The 22971-nt window shown below is 36.9% G+C and overlaps 1 protein-coding gene across 1 annotated transcript in view; it reads left to right on the top strand.

The window, feature by feature from the left end:
- LOC150089359 (NBAS subunit of NRZ tethering complex-like) overlaps nt 1-22971 on the top strand; it is a 1057261-nt gene that overhangs the window by 806634 nt on the left and 227656 nt on the right. Inside the window, exons 45-46 of the mRNA XM_090389247.1 lie at nt 6729-6976; nt 11658-11776. Coding sequence (XP_090245373.1) covers nt 6729-6976; nt 11658-11776 — 367 coding nt within the window. The remainder of the gene's footprint in view (nt 1-6728; nt 6977-11657; nt 11777-22971) is intronic.

The raw sequence follows: 22971 nt of genomic DNA, 5'->3' as shown, positions 1-22971 counted from the left end.
ACGGGGCCCACATCGAAGTTCGGGCTCATCCCCCAGAGCCAACAATAAAATAGAATCAGTGTCAGATTATTTACAGGACATTTTATGCTTTTGACAGTATTTACAATGAAATAATAAAGATATTCATATTTACATTATGTTATATTAATATTTATATTCATAAAGATATTGTTGACTTTATTTACAACACATTCATAAAGATATTGTTGACTTTATTTACAACACATTCATAAAGACATCGTGCTTTCAACATTATTTACAATATATTGGGCATTATTATGCTGCCCTTATCAATGTGCACTTTGCCTAGCCAAGGTCAGGCTCTTAAGGATCTGTCTTCGGTACCTCTGATCCTTCACAAACCTATAGAGGTCGCCGTCAATTGAAACAATTGTGGGGAACATCTCCCTGGGGAGAAAGCGGTCGCTAAGTGATAATCTGTTATAGTGAGCGTGGGAGCTGACCTCAGTCCGGGTAGAGGGATCCTCCAGCCACACAGTTCCCAGATGCTTGGCTCCGAGACCATTCCGGTTGTCATCTTGACAGTGAGAACAAGGCATTTTTCAAATACAAGATCTGGAAGTTGGGCAAAGTGAAGTGACGTCGCCATCGCAGTTGTCCTTTGCTGGGGTGGACGACGATGTTTTTGCGTGATCCAACGAAGGAGCCAGTATTCGGCGGAGTACACGCGCTTGATGTTGGTAGGGGCCGCGGACCCCCAAATTTCCGAGGCATACAGTACGACGGAGTATACTGAGGTGTATATGTATCGACGAGTCACATCCAGATCCTTAACCTGGAGCAGTTGTTGTTTTGTGATCCAGCGCATTTGACAGAATTTTGCTGTGAGCTTGTCAATGTGGGGGTTGAAGCTCAGTTTATAGTCGAAGACGACTCCCAAATCTGTATGCATCTTGACCACTGGGAAGGGAATGCCGTCTAGAGAGGCTTGGATTTCAGTGGGTTGGCGCTTCAGAGAAAAGACAATTTGTGCTGATTTGGCAGGGTTAATGAGGAGGCCAGATTGATGGAGATAGGATCCTAAGTTATGTAACTTTTCACAGATCTTTTTATTGATGTTTGAGAGATGTTCGCTGGGGTTAATCTGAGTAAATATCTTAATATCATCGGCATAGCAGAGTATGTCTTCTCTCTGTTGCACAAACGGAAGAATAACTGCGGTGAATAATGCTCCAGAGAGAACTCCGCCTTGGGGAACTCCTGCAGTGATCTTTCTCCGGATTGTGTGTTGATCCACTTTAAGAAGAATGGTTCTCTCAGAGAGCAGGGCTGTGATATCATCTTGTAATGGGCATAAAAGGTGATATTGTCATACACTTTAGAAATAATGACATAAAGAGTAAGAGATCTGCTGATTTACTCAACAAGTACAGGCCAATGTTGAAAAAAGTCGCGAGTTAGAGCTGAATGTGAAAGTGTAATTCTGCCCAAACACGACAGGAGGAAGTATGTGATGAGAGCCTTGTCAATCAGTTTGGCCGTGGAGAGATTGTATAAGGCTCATTGGGGTAGAAATTTTTTCAGCATGGTCTGTGCATGTTGACAGGAGAGACTGCTTTTACAGGGGTTACGGTTGCTGCAAGCAGAGGCAAAAGTAATTCTTGCACTGCTTCTGTTATAATGAGCAACAGCCTTGAAAGCAAGGTGCTGGTGATTTCCAGGATTGCTGGGAGTCATAATGGAACAAGTAAATACATGGGCTGTGTTAGGGTAACCAAGAGTAAAAACAGGTGCATTTATCCTTGCATGTACACCAATGTTAGGAGTATAGTTATTAAATTTGATGAGTTTGAAGTGCCGGATATTGTTGGGATATCAGAAATGTGGTGTCACAGATATAAGCAGTGTGGAATTTGAATTTGGGGAGTACAATGTGTACAGAGAGGATAGACGTAACAGGAAGGAAGGAAGGAAGGAGGGATTATGCTATTAGTTAAGAAATACAAAATCTAAGGAACTGCACCCAATTGACCTTGGTGGACAATGCAATGTTGAGTCAGTTTGGTGTGACATAAACACTGAGGAAGGGAAAATGAGAGTAGGTGTGTGTTATATTGTGAAGGGAAAATGAGAGTAGGTGTGTGTTATATTGTGAAGGAAAAATGAGAGTAGGTGTGTGTTATAGTCCTAATGGACTGATGATTATAATGAGCAATGCAGAGAAATAGAGTGGGCTAGTAAATCAGATTGTCTTATAATGGGGGATTTTAAATTTCAAGATATTGACTGAAACTTGTGGATTGGTCACTCTCACACTAGCAAGACTTTTTTTGGATTAATTGGATGACTTTTTTTTTTACAGCAATATTTTCAAGAGGCAACCAGAGGGAGTAATACTCTTGATCTGATTATCAGCAGTGATTATTCATGCATTAAGAATTTGCAGATAAAAGAACCACTGGGTGACAGTGATAACAGTGTACTGATATGGGAATTACTTAAAGATGTAACTACCATCAAGGCTAAAGGGAAGGGCTTATGCTTTCGTAAAGGTGACTATCGGGGTCTCAGATAGTTTTTAAATTCTGTACAGTGGGATCGGCTGATGATGTTACCAACATTTAATTCTAAATGGGAAGCTTTCAGGGACTTAATCTTGGAGGCTACTAGGCTTTTCATTCCAACTAAGAAATACCGTTCAAGGTTCAGGTATAAATGGATCTCAGATGAAATAATGAGGCCCATGGCAGAGAAGAAAAATGTATGGCATGCATATAAATTACCAGGGTGAAACAGAAACCTATGGCAGATATAAGTTTGTCTATAATCAAGTCAGAAAGGAGGTTAGGCAGGCGAAGTCAGATTACGAGAAATCTTTGGCAAAGGATAAAAAGAAAAACAGCAAAGAGTTCTTTACTAATCTAAACTCTAGAAGGAAAGGGATGAATTAGATTGAACCACTTAATATAGATGGGTTGACTATTGATGATCATGATCAAGTAACTGATAAACGGAATGAATATTTTGAATCTACATTCACACATGAGAAGTTATTCAGTGAATGCCAACAGTTTATCAAACTCTAACAGGGAGTTAAGTGATTTTGTAATAACTGAGAGCAAAGTGGAGGAGAAATTGTTGAAGTTAAACATAAGGAAGGCAGGCATATGGTGGACAGGATCTATCCAGTTATATTAAAGGAGGCAGCAAAGGAAATAAGCAAACCCTTAGCCATAATTATGAGAGATTCCTTGGACTCAGGGGAGGTCCTCATGGACTGGAGGAATGCAAATGCATCACCAATTGACAAAGGGGGTTCAAAAGATGACAGAAGTAATTATAGCTCTGTTAGTTTAACTTGTGTTCCAGTGAAAATAATGGAGTCACTGGTTAAAAAAGCATTGCAGGATCATGTAGACAATACTGCAGTAATAGTTAAGACAAAGCATGGGTTTGTTAAAGGGAGGTCTTGTCTGTCCAAATTGATTGGATACTATGATGTGGTCACAAAGGAACTGAATGTTAAAAATAATTTTGATATCATATAGTTGGATTTCAGGAAATCTTTTGATATTGTTGAACATGCAAGACTGCTGTACAAATTAAAGAGGTTGGCATTAAAGGTAAGTTGCTATAATGGATAAATGAATGATTGAGTGGGAGACGATAGAGTATGGTAATCAATGGACACTGCTCTTCGTGGACAAATGTTATTAGTGAAGTTCTTCAGGGTTCAGTGCTGGGCCCATTGTTCTTTTGTGCATTCGTCAATGATATTGAATGTATATCAGGTATTAAGGTATATCAGGATTAATGTCGAAGTTTGCAGATGATAGAAAGGTTGGCAGGGTTGTTAACGATAGTAAAGACGGTATACTACTCCAACTGGATCTAGATAAGTTGCGTAAATGGGCTGAGAAGTGGCAACTGAAGTTTAACAGTGACAAATGCAAATTACTGCATATGGATAGCAATAACCGAAGAGAAATGTACCAACTCTGTAGTATTACATTCAAGAAAGTGAAAAAGATCTGGGGGTAATTGTGCAGTCAGATATGAAGTTTGCTGAGTAGTGTAGAATAACTGCCCGGGCAGGTCATGGAGTCTTGTTAATGATATATAGGAATTTTGCTTGCAGGGACATGGAGGTGATTATCCCATTGTACAAGGCAATGGTCAGGCCACACCTAGAGTACTGTGTACAGGTCTGGAGGTCTCATTTTAGGAAGGATGTAGATTTGCTGGAATGAGTACAAATAAGGGCATCAAGATCGGTGAGTGAAACAAAGGAGTGCTCTTACCGAGAAAGGTTTAAGTTTGGCAGATTGCAGTGCCTGGAGACCAGGCACCTGTGAGGTGATTTGATTGAGGTGTATAAGGCCTTGAATGGGTTGAGCAAGCTGAATGCTGATTGTATTCTTCCTCTTGCTCAGATTAAGAACCTGAAGGAGCATAAATTCAAACTGAGGAAAGACAGTTGTAGAATAGATGTACGGAAATTTGCTTTTAGCCAGTGGGTGGTTGATTGGTGGAACAGACTTCCATCTGTTATTGTGGAAGTTGATAGCCTAAATAAATTGAAGGCTGAGCTGGGCAGGCATTTGGAACGAATGGAGGGGCAAAAAAGGAGGGGTGTTTTTTTTTTTTTTTTTTTTTTTGGCTGATGCTGCATAAGCTTCCTGTTTTTTTGTATCGTATGCCTCTACTAATGCTACTAATTAGCATTAGTAGAGGATTATTTTGATTCAGAATTATTTTGGTGAATCAACAACTAACTTGCTTGATTAATTACATTGTTATTCAAACAGTCCTTGACAGAAAAATATATGTATGTTCTGTAAATTATGTGAAGAAAAATGTTTTTTATTATAAGTAGCACTAATTATATAATATCAGTGTAGATACACCATAGTTTACCCATAAATTTGAACTATGTATGTAATGTAAAAGGCATTGTTTTAATTTTATCTCCTATTGTGGGTGCCTTCACATCGGGATAGCTATATGAGAGCTATCTCGTTGTGAAGGCATACACACAGTATGAGAGCTATCTCGTTGTGAAGGCAACCACAATATGAGATTCAATTAAAACAATGCCTTTTACACTACATACGTAGTTCAAATTTATGAGTAAACTATGGTTTATCTACACCAATATTGTGTAGTTAATTGCCTAAATCCATAAGAAATTATGCCTTGTGCATTTCATCTTCTAAGTAGGACTAATGAACATCTGCCAAACAGCAGGTCTAATGAAGCCATGGCATTGTACTTCCGTGAATCTGACCAAGTGTTGAATTGCATGCAAATCTCCCATGGCTTGCTGGCTGGCTGTCTTTACAATGCATCATTCTCTTGTATAAGATGCACCCCAATTTTGTGATATTTTTTTTAAAATAAAAAGTGCATTTTATGCAATGGAAAATATGGTCATTTAAAAATTAATGGCTTAGGAATAATGAGAAGAAGAGATAAAGGAATTTTGGACAAGAAGCCTATTTCCTGTAAGATAATTGTTTTTACTACATCATGTAAGTAGTAGCCAGTTTTAAAAATTCTAAATTCGATCCTGTCATGAAGAACATTTGTTTGTATTTGTTTCTTCTAATTTGGATAAGTCATTGTGGTGATGCCTGCAATTGGTAGAGTAGGCTTAATTCTGCATATAGCATCTGGAAAATTTCTGAAGAATCATACTCTAAATGTGGAACCCCAATGTGACTTCCAACTATATTCCACAATTGAAGTGTGTTGGAGAGCAAAGCGCTAAATAATGAAAATGTTGCTGCAAGGGGACTTATTTTCATGTGATTGATGGTACTGAAAAATTAGAGGATTTTTTCCCACATTCTCTGCTTATGGAATGTGGGAAAAAATTTGCCATTCTTCAAATTTCTTCATTCAGAAGAAATTTGCAACAGTATTGTAGGCATTATTGAGATAGAAGATAGTATTTATCAAAATGGGCTTAGTAAATAAATGAAGAGCAAATAGAATTTTGGAGTACTGTATGATAATATCTAAAGTTGATTTATTTATCTGTGTACTTCTTATCAGCACTGCAGAATGGAGTATTTTAAAATATTCATATCAATATTGGTTATAAAATATGAAACACTGGGCCTTTGCTACAAATGAACCTTTAGTGCGGATTACCTGAAGTAGGCAAAGAGGAATCCTGCTACTTCTTTAAAGTATTTTAACCTTGTACAGATTTCCTGAGATTGGCAAAGAAGAATACTGTTGCTTTTTTAAGGTATTTCACATAATAACAGTATATGAAGAAAGATATCTTATAATAAAATGATTTGCAGGACAAATAATCAAATTTGATTAAAAACTGAATGTCGCTGCTTTGTTAGAAAGTTCTCACTTCGTTAACTCCTTTTTGCATAGTTTACATATACAAAATACTTTTGATCAAAAAAACAATCAAAAAAAAAAAAAAAAAACTTATGAAATGTAGCATAACATTTGTTTGTTCTGCCGCTAATCCAAAAAAAAAAAAAAAATCTGAAATCATCGGTGTATGAAAAGGTTCCTTATTCACAGACATAGTAACTACTGTAACAGATTAAACTGGTGTGTTATAAATTTTATTGTTACTAAACTTAATACTGTTATGATTGATGGCAGTAGTCTAAATTAAATTGTTTTTGCTGTACTTATATAAATTTCTGAATGTGTGTGTGTGTGTTTATATATATATATATATATATATATATATATATATATATATATATATATATATATCCCTTTTATTTCAGTCTTTCTACATCTGATATTGAATTGAGGCTGAAGAAGCTTGGATTATTGGAAGTTTTATGCACACAGCCAAGGCAGCTGAATGATAGGCTTCATACTTATATATATCCTACTATTGATGGAAAAGATCATGCTCGACTTATTTATTTTTATTCAGTATTGGTCATTTGTGGTGATGAACCTGACAGCACAGGAGTTAAACCAACCATTCATATAAGGGTTCTGACTAGACTTAAATCCTTGTCACATGGTAAATTTCTTAAGTTTTTCAATTAGTTATTGTGCTAAATATGTCCTAAATAATTACAATAAAAATAATTTACTACAATTTATTAAAATTACTATCTCTTTCAATCCATTTGGGCATATAATGTGCAATTATTATATGTTTACATTGTGTTTATTATTATTATATTTTGCTGTCGACTCTTATTCTTTATCTGCTGCAATGTTCAAATAATGAATTTAAAATAGGAATTCTATGCTGTTTTTTAATTGTCTTATAGTTTTATTGTATTATGTAATTGGGAAATAATTTATATTTTGGGACTGTATGTGCTTTAAATGTTGGTTTCAATTTGTGTTTCTCTCTAAAGTACTTAAAAAAATAGTATTGTTCATGAAATTTATATTTCTTCTCCTAATTTCATCAACAGTTACTTAGTAATACTTAGGTTAGATTTTAATATTTTAACTGGTATGTGCCCCCTCTTTTGTTTTTTATGTATGGCCAACCAAATGAAGTGTTTCTTCATTTGGGTGATGGTACCTCAATTGAAATTCTGTCAGAGATTGGAAGAATTCTTAAAGATCTCTTTTGACTACATCCTCATCTTTGAGGAACCAGTTAACTGATCTCAAATAGAACAAGTTGGTCCCCTTCTTACCCATGAGTTATTCTAGATTTTTCAGCTGGTACAAGATAAGGCATTCATAGATAAGATGTTTATTGAACTAGTGGGAGAAGAAAAACAAGTAACCTGAAATTATAAACAAACATGGTGTCGGCACTTAGCTGGTACCATGCCACTCTTCAAACAGAAAGTCAAATAGTTACAAAGATGGTGGAGGGTCAGCTGACAGTTTCTTGCGCATGCACTTTCTGTAAGAAAAACCTAAGAAAATTACCTCAGAAGCTATTGTAGTAATGTTTCACTATATTTAGGGAGGTAGAGGAAAATATTTAAGATTTTTAAGTAGTTTCATTTCTGTACATACTGCCATGAAAAATAGATTGATTCCCTATTTCTGTGAACATTTGGAAGAAAACAGTCATTGCATAAACAAAGTACTGCCATTTTTAATAAGTCATCATAGATAAGATGATAAGATATTAGGAGTTAACTGCTTGTAGTGCTGAAAAGGTCTGATGAATCTTACTTCCATGTTATATGTATGCGGACCTGATGAAAATTTTAGTTATGGCACTTGTGCCGTGAACATCTTATATAGTACATGATAAAGATCACAGTTATTGCCATCTGGTTCCCAAAGTGGTCAATTTGGTAAAACACCTGGGCAACTGTTTATATGCACTTTACACACACAGTTAATCAATTAAAAGCAACTCTGTTTGCAGTAATCCATTTAAAAGTTAAATCTTTATTTAATGGTCTGTATGTAGGTAATATTAGTTTGTTTAAACACTAACTTAGAGCATTTGACATGGTTCTACGTAGAAGATTGCTGTATATGTGGGAATCTGTTTGAGTCACAGGCAAAATCCTGAGGTGATTTGAGAGATGCTGAAGGACAGGAGGCAGAAAGTAGTTATAAACAGTCATCCATAATTATGGTTCTTGCTCTTATAAGCAAGCTTCCTTAGGGTTCATTTCTTTATATACTGCCATGTATAGAAATGAGGGAGCCTGACTGAAAGTCGGGATCTCTGAAGATCAGAAACGAGAGTTGTTGAGGGCAACTCTCTTTTCCAATCTTCTTGAATAATGTAAATGAGGAGATAAAAGGTACAATGTTCACATTTGCAGATGATGTGAAGGTTTATAGGATAGTTAACAAAGCAAGTCAGGTTGAGCCTCTTTGAAATGATTTTAATAGGCTTTTTTTGGATGGTTGAAGGTATGGCAGTTACATTTTAATACTTCCTAATGTATGGATCTAAATTTAGGAAGTAGTAACTTGAGTGTAATTTATAGAGTAGAGCTGAAAGGTATAAATGAGGAATGAGACCTGGGTATTTTGATACAGTCATACATGAAGGTTAACATATAGAATAAGCAAATGGCCAAATGCATAGTCTTATCATACTTTTTATTACGGGGGAAAGAGATCATAGTTCCATTATACAAATCAGTGGTGAGACTACATTTGAAGTACTGTGTCCAACTTGTAGGCCCTATTGAAGAAAAGACTTGAGCTTCTTGAATGGGTCCATAGATGGACAACTCCTCCATACAAGGAGAAATTATGAAGGTGTGGGTTACAGAACTTGGATACAAGGTATCTCAGGAGAAATTTGATTGAGGTATAGATGACATTGTGGAATTGAATTACAAAATTGAAATGGAGGAAATAGAATGGCAATTGAAATGGGAGGAAAACCTAGGGATGTAAATATAACCTGTTGGGGTTTAAACTAATAGATTAGACCTCAGGAAGTTTATCTTTGGTCAACATGTTTTCAACCACTAGAATAAAACAATTCCTGGGTGGTTGAGCATGATGTCTGCTGATGTTAAAGGGCATCTGAATTGGTACCCTCTGGTGGTAGGAAGAATATGGTAAGAGGAATGTAGGTTATATAGACAAAGTTATTTTTATTTTATTTATTTATTGACTGATGCAACTTAGTGCATTTGAATCTTATGGCTCGTACTAGTACTGTATAGGCAACACAATAATGATAGTCCTTGAAGTTGCCAGAATTTTATGAAAATGTATCGTACTATGAAATAAAAATCATAAAAGTTGTAATATTGTATTTTTCTGCACATTGCTTGGGTTAAAAAGCTTGAAATTTTGCATGGTGTCAGGTGAAACGCTGATAAAAGCTTATTCGGGGTCTGAAGAGCTCTTGAGAAAAATCTAAACATTTTCACTGGATGTTTAGATTTTTTTACTGATGACTGACATGCTCATTAGGCCAATTGAAGGTGATAATGAAGTCACAATAAAATATTTTTACAATAAAGCAGCTCCCTGGAGCTGCTTTATTGTGAAAATAGTTTAACTGATGGTAAATGCCATTATACTGAGACAGTTATATTACCAAGTCCTGTAGGGATGCAAGTCTCATTCAGTGGATGCTGCTCGTTATTTCTGAAGTCAATTAAATGGGGATCAGTTAAAGTGAGGGTTTACCCAACAACAGAATCTAGTAAAAACAAATATAGAATTATGTTAAAATGGTTCCAGAATGTGGTGGAAGTGTCCACCTTGCTTGTACAGGCATGGGAATTTACATTTTAATGTGTTCGTCGCAGCTCTACAAAGAATATGTTTATCAGTGGCACAAATGTGATGAGTGGTTGCATTATTTGGCTTGTGTGGATGTTTATTATTGAACGTTGCTTGGCAGCCTAAAAACAGTTTTAAAAAGGTAAAATTTCAAAACGAACATATTTCTTGGAATAACATTATGCAATAAATGCTGCATTTATTGCAGTACAGCATTTATAAATGCTGTACTGCTGTCAAAAGAGCTGCCTTTAGCCACCTTCTAATAATATCCATCTCCATATCCAGAGACATGTTCTCTGTTGCCTTAAGTATTTTGGTGTAAACTGTTGACCAGTGGGTTGTGTAATAAGTGGATAACTTTTTTTTAATGCAATTACATACTTAAAATTCACACTGACTAAGTTAACCCGAAATTTGAGCCAGTCATATAACAAATATCATCTGACATAAAGTATGGCAAGCGTAAGTTAGATTATAAGCAATGGCAATCAATAGATAAGGGATTATGGAATGCACTGTAATGCTAAAAACAGAATTTTTCATTATATGTATTCCATGTTTGAATATTACTAATATTTGAAGATTTGCTCAAGCCATTCAAAGCCCTTAAACACTTCAATCAGGTTACCTCACAGGTATCTAGTTTCCAGACACTGAAATTTGCAAAATTGAAGCATTTCTTGATAAAAGCATCCTTTTGTTTCCATCACCAATCTCATTGTCATTCTTTGTCCCATTCCAGCAACACTTCATCATTCCCAAAATGAGGCCTCCAGAACTGTATGCACTGCTCAAGATGTTGCCTGACCATTGCCTTATACAATGGAATAATCACCTCCTTATCCCTGCTACAAATTCCTGTTATTATTGACAAAACCCCATAAGCAGCCAGTCTGCACTGAACTTCATATCAGGCTGCACAATTACCCAGCATTTCTGTGGCAGAGCATTTCTGGAAGAAGCAACATCAGATCTCCCCGGAGGATGCTGTCATCACAGATCATGCACAGGGGTTCTGGAACCGTAAATGGCTCAGGAGCTTATGCATTGGGGCAGCCAGTAATACCATTAATAGAGATAAGGGTGTATGTTTACACCCTCTCTTTGAAACGGTTGTCTTGGGACGTGATGAGCGGTTTTGGGTAGTGTGCTCCCGAGCCATTTCCGGTTCTGGTGCGCAAATGGGAAATACCAATCATATTCCTGGGGAACCATGTGATGAATGCCGTGGACCTGCTATTTAAGGATGTGGCATGCAGCAAAATGTACACTGTTGAGAAAGGAGACTGCCGTCTCCAAAAGCTACAGTTGTTACGACATATTTAAAATTTTTAACATTCTTTAATATCTGTTTTCAATAATATTTTAACTGTTTTTATTTATATATTTTAAATATTTCAAACTAGTTTTAATTATTTTATTGTAAATACAGTGTTTTTAGTTACAATATCAAAATATTTTCAAGTACTGGTTGGTGTGAAGTTTATTTAATATGTTTATTATTTTTACAGGTATGGACTACAAAGCTCTGACTGAACCTGGTGCATCACCATTGCAAGTTATTTATTCTTTAGTGAATGAAGGGAATGTTCATGTCTTTGCAAAAATGGCTTCAAAGATCTCCAATCAGGTAAATCAAGGCATATCAAAATTCAGGATATGAATAAAATGAGGTCAAGAAATTGTAGAAACACTTAAGTGCAGCATACACAGACGTATATTTATGTATGTATTCTTTACACATTTGAAAGATTTGTTTAATGATTTCTAGTGAAATAAAAAAAAATATTTTGATCATGGCATACATTATTGATTAGAACTTGAGACCTGCAAAAACATTTGAAATGGTTATGAGCAAATACTTTTGTTTAGGGAAAGCAAAAAGTGTCTATTCATAAAGAGTAAACTCTACTCTAGTCTATTATGCTGTTCCGTAGACTATTTCAGTGAATACTGTGGTAGACACAATAGATTCATTGCATGTAACTGAAATTAGAGCAGTTTTAGATTGAAAGAGATCTTTTGACTTGCAAAAAAAGATATTAATAAAATTCTTCTTTTCCAACCAACTAAAATGTAAAACATGAAGGTAAAAAATAAAAATGGATATTTACAACTGATGATTTTTTGAGTTAAAATAAAAAGGTAAAAGGATAAAATTTCATTTTATTTTTCTTATCTTGTTTTTAAAATAAAAATATGACAAAGATGAAAACATTTTGTATAGTCAGTTTTTATTATAAACATAAAGATCTGTTTTTATTTACCTTCACATTACCTTTATATTTTCTTGATTAGAGATAATGCAGAATTTTATTGATGGAAATGAGTGTATTTTCAAATATTGAATATTGCAATCATCATTGGATATCCCATTCTGAACTAACATGATGACCTAGCCTGAGTTAAGAAGAAATTTATGATTTAAAACCATTGCAAAGAGATTTGTAAAAAAGTGTATACTCCCATGTTACTGACACAAACTTCTCAACTTTGGAATTGGATTTGGCATTGATGATTGCATGATATTATAGTATGGTTTCAAAATTATATGTGCTTCTACATTCATTTCTTATATTAATAATGCTTTGGCTTCCAGTGACAAAGACTGACTTTGAACCCATATAGGGTTGGGCTGGTTTCTACATTGGAGATGACAAGTAAAGCTAAATTGCTAATGTTGTTTTTATATAAACCTACTAGCATTGTGACATGTCTTGAGACTTGCTTGTCTCCCATTGAAAAACTTTCACTTAAATGCATATGGCTTATAACAATATGAGAGAGAAAGGGGGTGGGATGGAATATCTTCAGCCAATAAAGAACATTTCAAACTAATTCTTGTCATAAAATACAAATAATGTATTAATGTGAAATAAAAATTACCTTAGATCAGTGGTCTCAAACTGGTGGCCCACGAATGCATTTCAATTATGTATTTGTTGTAAATACGGTGCTTATATTCACTCTCATTTTGTAAAAAAAAAAAAAAAAATGACCCGTCAGCTGCTTTCAGATCATGAATTTGGCCCGCATGCAATTTGAGTTTGAGACCACTGCCTTAGATGATTCCTCTCAAGAAAATGCCAAAACAAATACTCTGTCAGACCCTATGTTTCACTCCATCAGCAGTGAACAATTTTTTGTTTTTTGAAATTGGGAACTGAGGTAAAATAAAACTAGTTTCAGCACTAAATACATGAATCTATATTCTTCCATTTCTTTATACCTCACAGAGCTCCTCCAGTGTTGTTTTTTTTTTTTTTGTTTTTTTTTTTATGTGAATCCCAAACACGAGAGGTATTAGAACCTATAGTACTTAGTACCGTGCTTGGGTTGGAGGTTGAGAAGACAAAAGAAGATATTTGTTGACATTGGACTTGAACTTCTGTAGATTGTAATTTTCAGGAAATATGTATGAAGGAAGGTTGTTCCAGAAAACGGCAGTTGAATGAATAAATTAAGAAGATGAAAAGTTGGTTCTGTGGGTTTGAAGTTGGACAGTAAATGGATGTTGGCTGGTGGCGGCACGTGTTCGGACTGTTTTGAAAGAGAGAGTGGGAATTATAGAAGCCAATTCAGAAGAACAGTGCCCATGGAAGTATCTGTAGAAGAGGCATGCAGCAGAAACAGTACATCTATGAGAAAGCGAGTGGAGAGACTCTGTTAGAGATGAATCATTAATTAACCTAACTGCCCTCTTCTGAATGGAATCAAGAAGCCTGAGAGAGGTTTTTGGGGGCACCACCCCAGATGTGGGAACAATATTCCATGGCAAGGCGGATTTGCGATTTATACAGAGTGAACAGCTGTTTGGAAGAAAAGTAATGCTGAGAGCGAAAGAGAAAACCAAGTTTTTTTTGATGCAGAGGAAGCAATATTTGTAATGTGCTTGTGCCAAGAAAGATTAGAAGTCAAGGTAATCCCCAAAAGAGATATATCATTTTGCCTAGAAATCGGAGTGTCACTAAAGATAAGCATAGGAGCAGAAGAATCCTTTTTGCAAGATATAAGACAAGACTGAGTTTTAGAAGGGTTGAAATCAACTAAGTTGTCTTTGCCCCATTGGAGAATTACCTGAAGATCGGCATTTAAGGAATTGGTAGCAGATTTTCGAGAAGTTGAAGCTGATTGAGTAGGACAAGGTTTCTCAAAATGGAAAGTGGAATGCAATGTGCTATCATCGGCAAAACTATGGATAGGATTTCCAGTCAATGGAAGAAGGTCATTGATATACAAGAGGAAAAGAGTGGGGGAAAGAACTGAACCTTGGGGGACACTGGCATTAGTGGAGAAGTTAGAGGACAGAGAACCATCTACCGTCACCCTCAGTAAGCGACCAGAGAGAAAACTGGATAACCAATTACTAAAAACAGTTGGCAAACCATAAGATGGAAGCTTGTTTAGAAGACCTTTATGTCAAACACAATCAAAAGCCTTTGAGATGTCAAGAGCAACTACTTGTGTTTCACCGAACCTTTCAATTGAATTAGTCCATAAATGGGTAACATAAGCCAGAATATCACCAGTGGATCGACACTGACGGAATCCATACAGGCGATTGTTGATCAGACGAAAAGTTTCTAGGTAGTTTAAGAGTTGGCAGTTAATTGATTTCTCCATTACTTTAGAAAGAGTAGAAGTAATTGCAATGGGACGATAATTGGATGAGAGGGATTTGTCACCCTTTTTAGGAACTGGCTGGATACGAGCAAATTTCCAAGCAGAAGGAAACATACCTTTGGAATAAGAAAGTGAAAAATACGGCAAAGAATAGGAGTAAGTTCAGGAGCACAGGTTTTGAGAACAAGTGGAGAAATACCATCAGGCCCTGGAGCTTTCTTAACATCAAGATTCATCAAAATCCTTCTGATATCCTTTTGACGGAAGACCACAGGAGGCATTGAATGGAGCGTGTTGGGAATGGTGGGAGGTGTTTTAACAAGATCATTAATACATGAGCTGGAAGAAAAAATGGGATGCTAGCAGGTCAGCTTTATCCTTGGTTGAAGTGACAACAGAACCATCTGGTTTGGACAGGGGTGGGAGCAGAGATGGGCAAAAGTTGCGGCCAATAGCTTTGGCAAGAGACCAGAATGCTTGGCTACCATTAGGGCAAAAAGCAAGTTTTCTACTCTTAGCCTGTTCAAACTCTAGTTTGGACTGATTAATAACTGCTTTACAATTGTTGCGAGCTTTGGTGTAGGCAGAAAATGAAACTGAAGAATTAGAAAGAAGCCAATTACGATATGCGACATTGTTCTCTTGAACAGCCTTAGTACATTTATTGGAAAACCAAGGTTTAGATACAGGACGAGATTTTAAAGTGGAGTGTGGGATAAAGGATTCCATTCCTGCAAGAATAATTTCACTGACACGATCTGAGCAAACCTTGACATCAGAAGTTTTGAAACAGTAATCTGACCAAGGAAAAGAAGAAAAGAAGTCTCGCAGGTCATCCCATTTTGCATTCTTGTAATGCCAAACAACACGAGGTTGGGAATAGGCATGAGGTAAAGGTTCCTTTGGAGAAGAGACAGTCACCAAGTTGTGATCTGAAGTGCCTAAAGGACCTCTCACTTCGACCGTGTACTTAGAAGGGTTGTTTGTGAGAAAAAGATCAAGCGTGTTGGCTGTATGATTAGGATTGTCTGGTATTCTTGTAGGTAAATGAACAATCTGTGCTAGGTCATTAGTAATTCAAGGTGCTGAGGCTTTTGCCTCAGCACCTTGACCTGCTGGGTCGGTGTGACTAGAAAACGGAAGCCAGCTGGAGTTGTGAACATTAAAATCACCCAGGAAAATTACCTCACTGTTCGGAAAGTTGGATTGGAGAAAGTCAAGTTGCAAAGAGAGGAAGTCAGAGAGCTCCAAGTGATTAGTGGAATTGGGAGAATAGTAGAGACAACAGATGAATTTGACACAATGAGGTAGAGAGATTTTAAGCCAGAGAAGATCAAAGAGAGATTCCAAATTTCCAAGTCTCTGACAGGGAATATCAGAACGGACATATGCACAAGTACCACCTTTGAGGCGAAAGGAATCATACAGCGAATAATTTGGGCATCTTAGATGAGCAGTAGTTGAATCAACCGATAACTGAGATTCTGTCAGAAAAAGTACATGGAGTTTGGCTGACTGCAAGTGGAAATGGACATCGTTGAGATTAGAATTGAGACCACGTATATTTGTGAAATGAATTAGGAAGTGCTTGGGAGGTTTAGATCTTTTCGCAGATAAGCTTGCTCTATTAGTTTGACAATTCATGGTGTATTCGATAGTAAGAAAAAGTGGGTGAAACATGCTGTATGAAGTAATGAAATTTTTGGATATGGCGTAAGAATATATCCAGATCCTTGACATAACGTGGCCTCGACAATGCTTGCCACATACACACTACTCGGACTCCCTCCAGTCACTATCTGGCAGAGTAGATGTAGCAAGATTATACACTAGCTAATCCAGAAGCCTCCTGGAGAGTTACCAATAGGTTCGGTCTGGTGTACTAACTAGTGACCGGCCTGCGAACACCGTTTTAGAGCTGAACCCTCGAAATACAAGGAATATTGGATCTCGCCACGATGTTCATCATAACCTCAGAAGTCATCAATCAGACTGCATGATGGAAGAGATAGGGAAGGGTTGACCAGAACTTAGCCCTAGAGACTAAACATGAGTTTCACCACTTCAAGCCTTCAATAAGCAATGTAGTGGTATTGCACCGGTTGATGAGAGTCATCTACCACCTAGTACTGCCTGGTAACATAGCGGGGCGGCATTCCTCCATGTGGTGTGGTGTGGGTGCCACACCTCGACCTCTGCTTACTTTGGTTCAAACCTGGGTTGTCACCCACCATGTACTTGTGCATGGAGGTTATACCCAGGATTACTAACAGTCTCGCCATCATGAAGGTGCAAGCAGAGGGTTTGGCTGTCACAGACCATCCAGACTTCGCTGAAATTGGCTCAACTTGACTTGAGTGTCACCCGAATATCAGTTCCATCAGTGTTTGGCATATCTGAGAGAATGTCTGTGAAAACCTGTAGGACCGATGTCGGTCCTCACAGAAGCAACACGACATCGACCCTCTAGGTCCGATGTTGTCTTGCTTCTGTGAGCTACCTAAACATCATAATCAGTGTTTGAATTCTGTATCAGAAATTGGTAGAAATTCTTTTACTGATAAACTCTTTGTACAGGGAACCTGGAATCAGTGTTCTTTCACACACTCAGTATAAAACACTCATTGGTCCATTATTTTTCTATTTTCGAAGATTTAGGAGATGGCCGTTTGGCCTGCCTCCCCAAAGTCCGCTCAAGCACACCTTCTCATTAGGAAACCCTGTTACATCTTTGGCTGCAATGAACGTGTAGAGCGGTTCTCTTTAAGATGCCTGGTTAGCCTGAAGAGGAAAAGACCAAACCCTCCAGCAGTTTATTAAATATGACAAGAAAAAACAAATGGCCCTCTTACAGCAGCAAGAGGATTAGAGTGAAGGCAGAGGGTGCAAAGAATCTTTGGATGCCATGCACAGAAACCAAACTTGGTCTGTTACAATGTAAGATTGCTCATCAGTGAAGATAGGATATTAGAGCTGAAAAGGAATTAAAAAAATGTGAATTGGAATATCATCGGCTTGGCTGAAACAAGAAAAATAAATGAATCACTGACAAGTTTATCACTGCTGTACACCAATGGAAACAGTAGAAAGAGTGAAGGTAGAGTTGGCTTTCTGGTCCATAAAGGGATTAAAAACAACATTTTGGAATTCAAAAGTACATCACCAAGGGTGTCAAGGCTACTGCTCAGGATGTCTTCTAAGTGGTACAAACTAAAGGTTATTATGATATATGCACCAACATCAAGCCATGATGATGAAGAAGAAGTTGAAGAAATGTATACTGAAATGGAGAGACTTCTAGACAAAGAAAACCCAATACACCATCATTATTGGGGACTTCAATGCTAAGCACAGAAATGGAAACTGTAGCAAATTTTGCAAGTGGTGAAAGAAATGAAAGAGGTGAAAGACTTATGGAATTTGCAGAACCGAGTGGAATGTTAGTAATGTATACTTTTTTCAAGAAAAGGGTGAACAGAAAGTGGACATAGAAGAGCCCAAATGGATTAACAACTAATGAAATTGACTTCATCCTCACTAATAGAAGATGTATTGTGAACAGCATTACCATCCTAAACAAGGAAAATGTTGGAAGTGATCACAGAATGGTATGATACACACTTGATATAGATATAAGAAAAGAAACGAAAAAACTGATTCAAGTAAATAATATAAAAGTCTTTGAGATAACAGAAGAGGAGAAAAAACAGTCTGTTCTGGAACTGAGGAACAAGTTTGAGTTTCTGCAGACCTTTTAGGACAAGATATCAATGAGAAATACAACTTTGTGAAATAAAGGTAAAGGGAAATCCAAAGAAACACATGTCATGATGAGCCAAAGACGAAAAATGACGATGTTTATAAGATAAACACTGACAAGGACAAAATTGAGTATACTGAGTTATGCAAAGTCATTAAGAAGAGACTCAGGCAGGATATAAGAAAATTTAACGAAAGTAAAGTAGAACAAGAATTAAGGGACTTAACAAAGGACTTAAATCAGTAATACAGAAAGACAAATGATACTAAATCTAAAGAATAGTGATGGTGTACTTATAAAGAGCAGAGAAGCCATAATTCGAATAGGAGAAGACTACTATAAAGTATTATATAAGGAGCAGGGGAATGATGCCAGCAGTGGGGAAGATGGATCACAAATTAAGGCACATACAACATACCCAGTATCCTACCTGATGAAGTAGAACATGCATTGAAGAAGAAGAAGAGCAAATTACATCCATCTTAAACTTCTTATTCCAGTGGAATTTTTGTTTCTGTGTGAAAATTTTTCCCTGTTCACTCAATCCCAGAAAGTATGGCGAATCCGTCAATCGTTAAACTAATGGATAACTCCATCAACCACCAGCTGTTACACTGTCTTAAGATTTTTAATCACTGCGGATCTTTATTCGTCTATGGGCCAGTTTTATGAAAAAGTTAGGCAAACCTCAAGTAGTTGCTTTTGAATTTCTGTTGACTCTGACTCTTGTTATGTGTGATGTTAGGCAACTCTCAGTCTTCTAATTTCAAAACTAATGCTAGAGTCTCCTAGGGTTCTGTTTTTCCACTCACTCTTTTCCCTCTTGTATTAATGACTTTTTCCCATTGAAAAAGTCATTAATACTTTGCAGTTTAAACATCCTGCTCTGCATAAATGGAAGCAATGGTTTTAACATCACCAGCACTTTCAGCATTGCTGATCTCTGGGTAATTCTTCAGTGGGTAGAAGAAATCTTAACTTCATTCCTTCTTAAAATTCAGTCCTCACAAAAAAGAGCATATTGCTCTTATATTCACCTTTAGCAATGCTCAGATTCTAAAAAAAATTACCAGGGGTTAAGCCTTACTTTTGATCTTTCTTGGTATAAGTGTATCACAAACACTGCTTCCTCTGCATCAAGAAAACTAGGTTTTCTCTTTAGTTCTTAGTGTTACATTTCTTCGGAGCAGCTTCTGATTCTGTAAAATCACAAATTCTTCTTACTAGGTAATACTGGTCTGATCGTTTAGGCAATATATCAAAGCCTCCCTTAAATGCTACACTTTGTCCAAAAAGAGGGCAGCCAGGTTAATTAATGACTACACTCTCCCCATTCTCTATCACATAACATTCAATTTCAGCTGCATGTTCTTCCTATAGATATTTTCATAGGCACTAAATTAGCATTTGCAATCCCACTCCCACCTTGTTCTTTAATTTTTTCCCTTTATCCTTTTTCCTTTTCTATTGTTCAAAAACCTTCCTTATGTATTTTCTGAAATTACAAACTACAGAAGTACAGTACTAGTGCCAGGTAAGAATTTTCTAGATATGGTTGTTATCTAGTTAGTAGAAGAAATGTATTCAATAAAAATGTTATTCTCTTGAACAGAATTTATGCATATTCTTTTCTGATGTCATGGGAGAGGGAGGGGGGAATAATTGAATATATGTGAGTTAGCAGCATGGACAGAGGTTACACAGTAGTTTGCTCCTCTTATCAGTTATTCTTTAGCTGAAAACAAATTTTCACACATATCCTGCAGCCATCCTTTTTTCAGTTTAAGTTTATATCCCCTTGTGTACATTGTCTGAGAAAGAGTTAGAACAACTGTTTACACAATCCATTTAAAGCCTTAAATACTTCAGTCAGGTCTCTGTGCAGATGCCTAGTTTGCAAGTGGTGCAGTTTGCAGATCTGAAGCTTTTCTTGTAAAGATTACCCCTTTGTGTTCTTGACTTTTAATTGCTTGTCTCTGCACCCTTATATCCATGTTGTCCTTAAATTCAGCTTCCAGACCTGTATCCAGTACTCGAGATATGGCCCTACTATTACATTATATAATTGGATAATCACCTCCTTTTTCCATCCATCAGGGAGAAGGTTGGTGATAAGGGGTTAAAAAAATACAAAAATAACCACTTAGTCATGCAGGAGTTTGTTTAAAAACTGAATGAATTTGAACTTCTGGTCAGTGACCTGACCAGGATTAACTGGGATGTGTGAATCTATCCTGAGCTAATTTTGATGAAGAATTTTGTTATGGTGCATAAAATACATTCAGGAATTGATAGGAAGAGAGTTATTTATTTTTATTTTTTTTATGAAAACCCCAAACATGAGAGATATTAGAACCTATAGTACTTAGTACCATGCTTGAGTTGGAGGTTGAGAAGACGAAAGAAGATATTTGTTGACATTAGATTTGAACTTCTGTAGACTGTAATTTTCAGGAATACGTATGAAAGAAGGTTGTTCCAGAAAATGGCAGTTGAATGAATAAACGAGGAAGATGAAAAGTTGGTTCTGTGAGTTTGAAGTTGAACAGTAAATGGATGTTGTTTGGTGGCAGCTCATGATTGGACTGTTTTGAAAGAGAGAGAGAGCGGGAATTAGAGATGCCAATTCAGAACAACAGAGCCCATGGACGTATCTGTAGAAAAGACATACGGCAGAAACAGTACGCCTATGAGACAGCGAGTGGCGAGACTCTATTAGCGATGAATCATTAATTAACCTAACTGCCCTCTTCTGAATGGAATCAAGAAGCCTGAGAGAGGTTTTGGGGGCACCACCCCAAATGTGGGAAAAATATTTCATGGTAGGGCAGATTTGTGATTTGTACAGAGTGAACAGCTGTTTAGAAGAAAAGTAATGCTGAGAGTGAAAGAGAAAACCAAGTTTTTTAGATGCAGAGGAAGCAATATTTGTAATGTGCTTGTGCCAAGAGAGACTAGAAGTCAGGGTAATCCCCAAAAGAGATATATCATTTTGCCTAGAAATCGGAGTGTCACCAAAGTTAAGCACAGAAGCAGAAGAATCCATTTTGCTAGATATAAGACAAGACTGAGTTTTAGAAGGATTGAAATAAACTGAGTTGTCTTTGCCCCACTGGAAGATTACCTGGAGATCGGCATTTAAGGAATTGGTAGCAGATGTTCGAGAAGTTGAAGATGATTGAGCAGGACAAGGTTTCTCAAATTGCAAAATGGAATGCAATGTGCTATCATCGGCAAAACTATGGGTAGGATTTACAGTCAGTGGAAGAAGATCATTAATATACAAGAGGAAAAGAGTAGGGGAAAGTACTGAACCTTGGGGGACACCGGCATTAGTGGAGAAGTTAGAAGACAGAGAACCATCTACCATCACCCTCAGTGAGCGATCAGAGAGAAAACTGGATAACCAATTACAAAAGACAGTTTGCAAACCATAAGATGGAAGCTTGTTTAGAAGATCTTTATGCCAAACATGATCGAAAGCCTTTGAGATGTCAAGCAACAACTTGTGTTTCACCGAACGTTTCTATTCAGTTGGTCCATAAATGGGTAACATAAGCCAGAATATCACCAGTGGATCAACACTGACGGAATCCATACTGGTGACCGTTGATCAGACGGAAGGTTTCTAGGTAGTTTAAGAGTTGGCGGTTAATTGTTTTCTCCATTACTTTAGAAAGAGTAGAAGTAATTACAATCGGACGATAATTGGATGGGAGAGATTTGTCACCCTTTTTAGGAACTGGCTGGATGTGAGCAAATTTCCAAGCAGAAGGAAAAACACCTTTGGAATAAGAAAGTGAAAAAAGGTGGCTAAAAACAGGAGTAAGTTCAGGAGCACAGATTTTGAGTTCAAGTGGAGAAATACCATCAGGACCTGGAGCTTTCTTAGCATCAAGGTTTGTCAAAATCCTTCTGACGTCCTTTTGACGGAAGACCGCAGGATGCATTGAATGGAGCATGTTGGGAATAGTGGGAGGTATTTTACCAAGGTCATTAATACATGAGTTGGAAAATGAAATGCTAACAGGTCAGCTTTATTCTTGGCTGAAGTGACAACAGAACCATCTGGTTTTGACAGAGGTGGGAGCAGAGATGGGCAAAAGTTGCAGCCAATAGCTTTGGCAAGAGACCAGAATGCTTGGCTACCATTAGGTTAAGAAGCAAGTTTTCTACTCTTAGCCTGTTCAAAATCTAGTTTGGACTGGTTAATAACTGCTTTACAATTATTGTGAGCTTTGGAGTATGGTAAAAATGAAACTGAAGAATTGAAAACAAGCCAATTACGATATGCAACATTCATCTGTTGAACAGCCTTAGCACATTTATTGGAAAACCAAAGTTTAGATAAAGGACGAGATTTTAAAGTGGAGTGCGGAATAAAGGATTCCATTCCTACAAGAATAATTTTACTTACACGATCTGAGCAAACGTTGACATCA

Source organism: Mastigoproctus giganteus, chromosome 2, assembly GCF_048544385.1.
Source record: "Mastigoproctus giganteus isolate SK-2022 chromosome 2, ASM4854438v1, whole genome shotgun sequence".
In the NCBI taxonomy this organism is placed as follows: Eukaryota; Metazoa; Arthropoda; class Arachnida; order Uropygi; family Thelyphonidae; genus Mastigoproctus; species Mastigoproctus giganteus.
The sequence above is the reverse complement of the archived record's forward strand: the minus strand, read 5'-3'. Positions and strand labels throughout refer to the sequence as shown.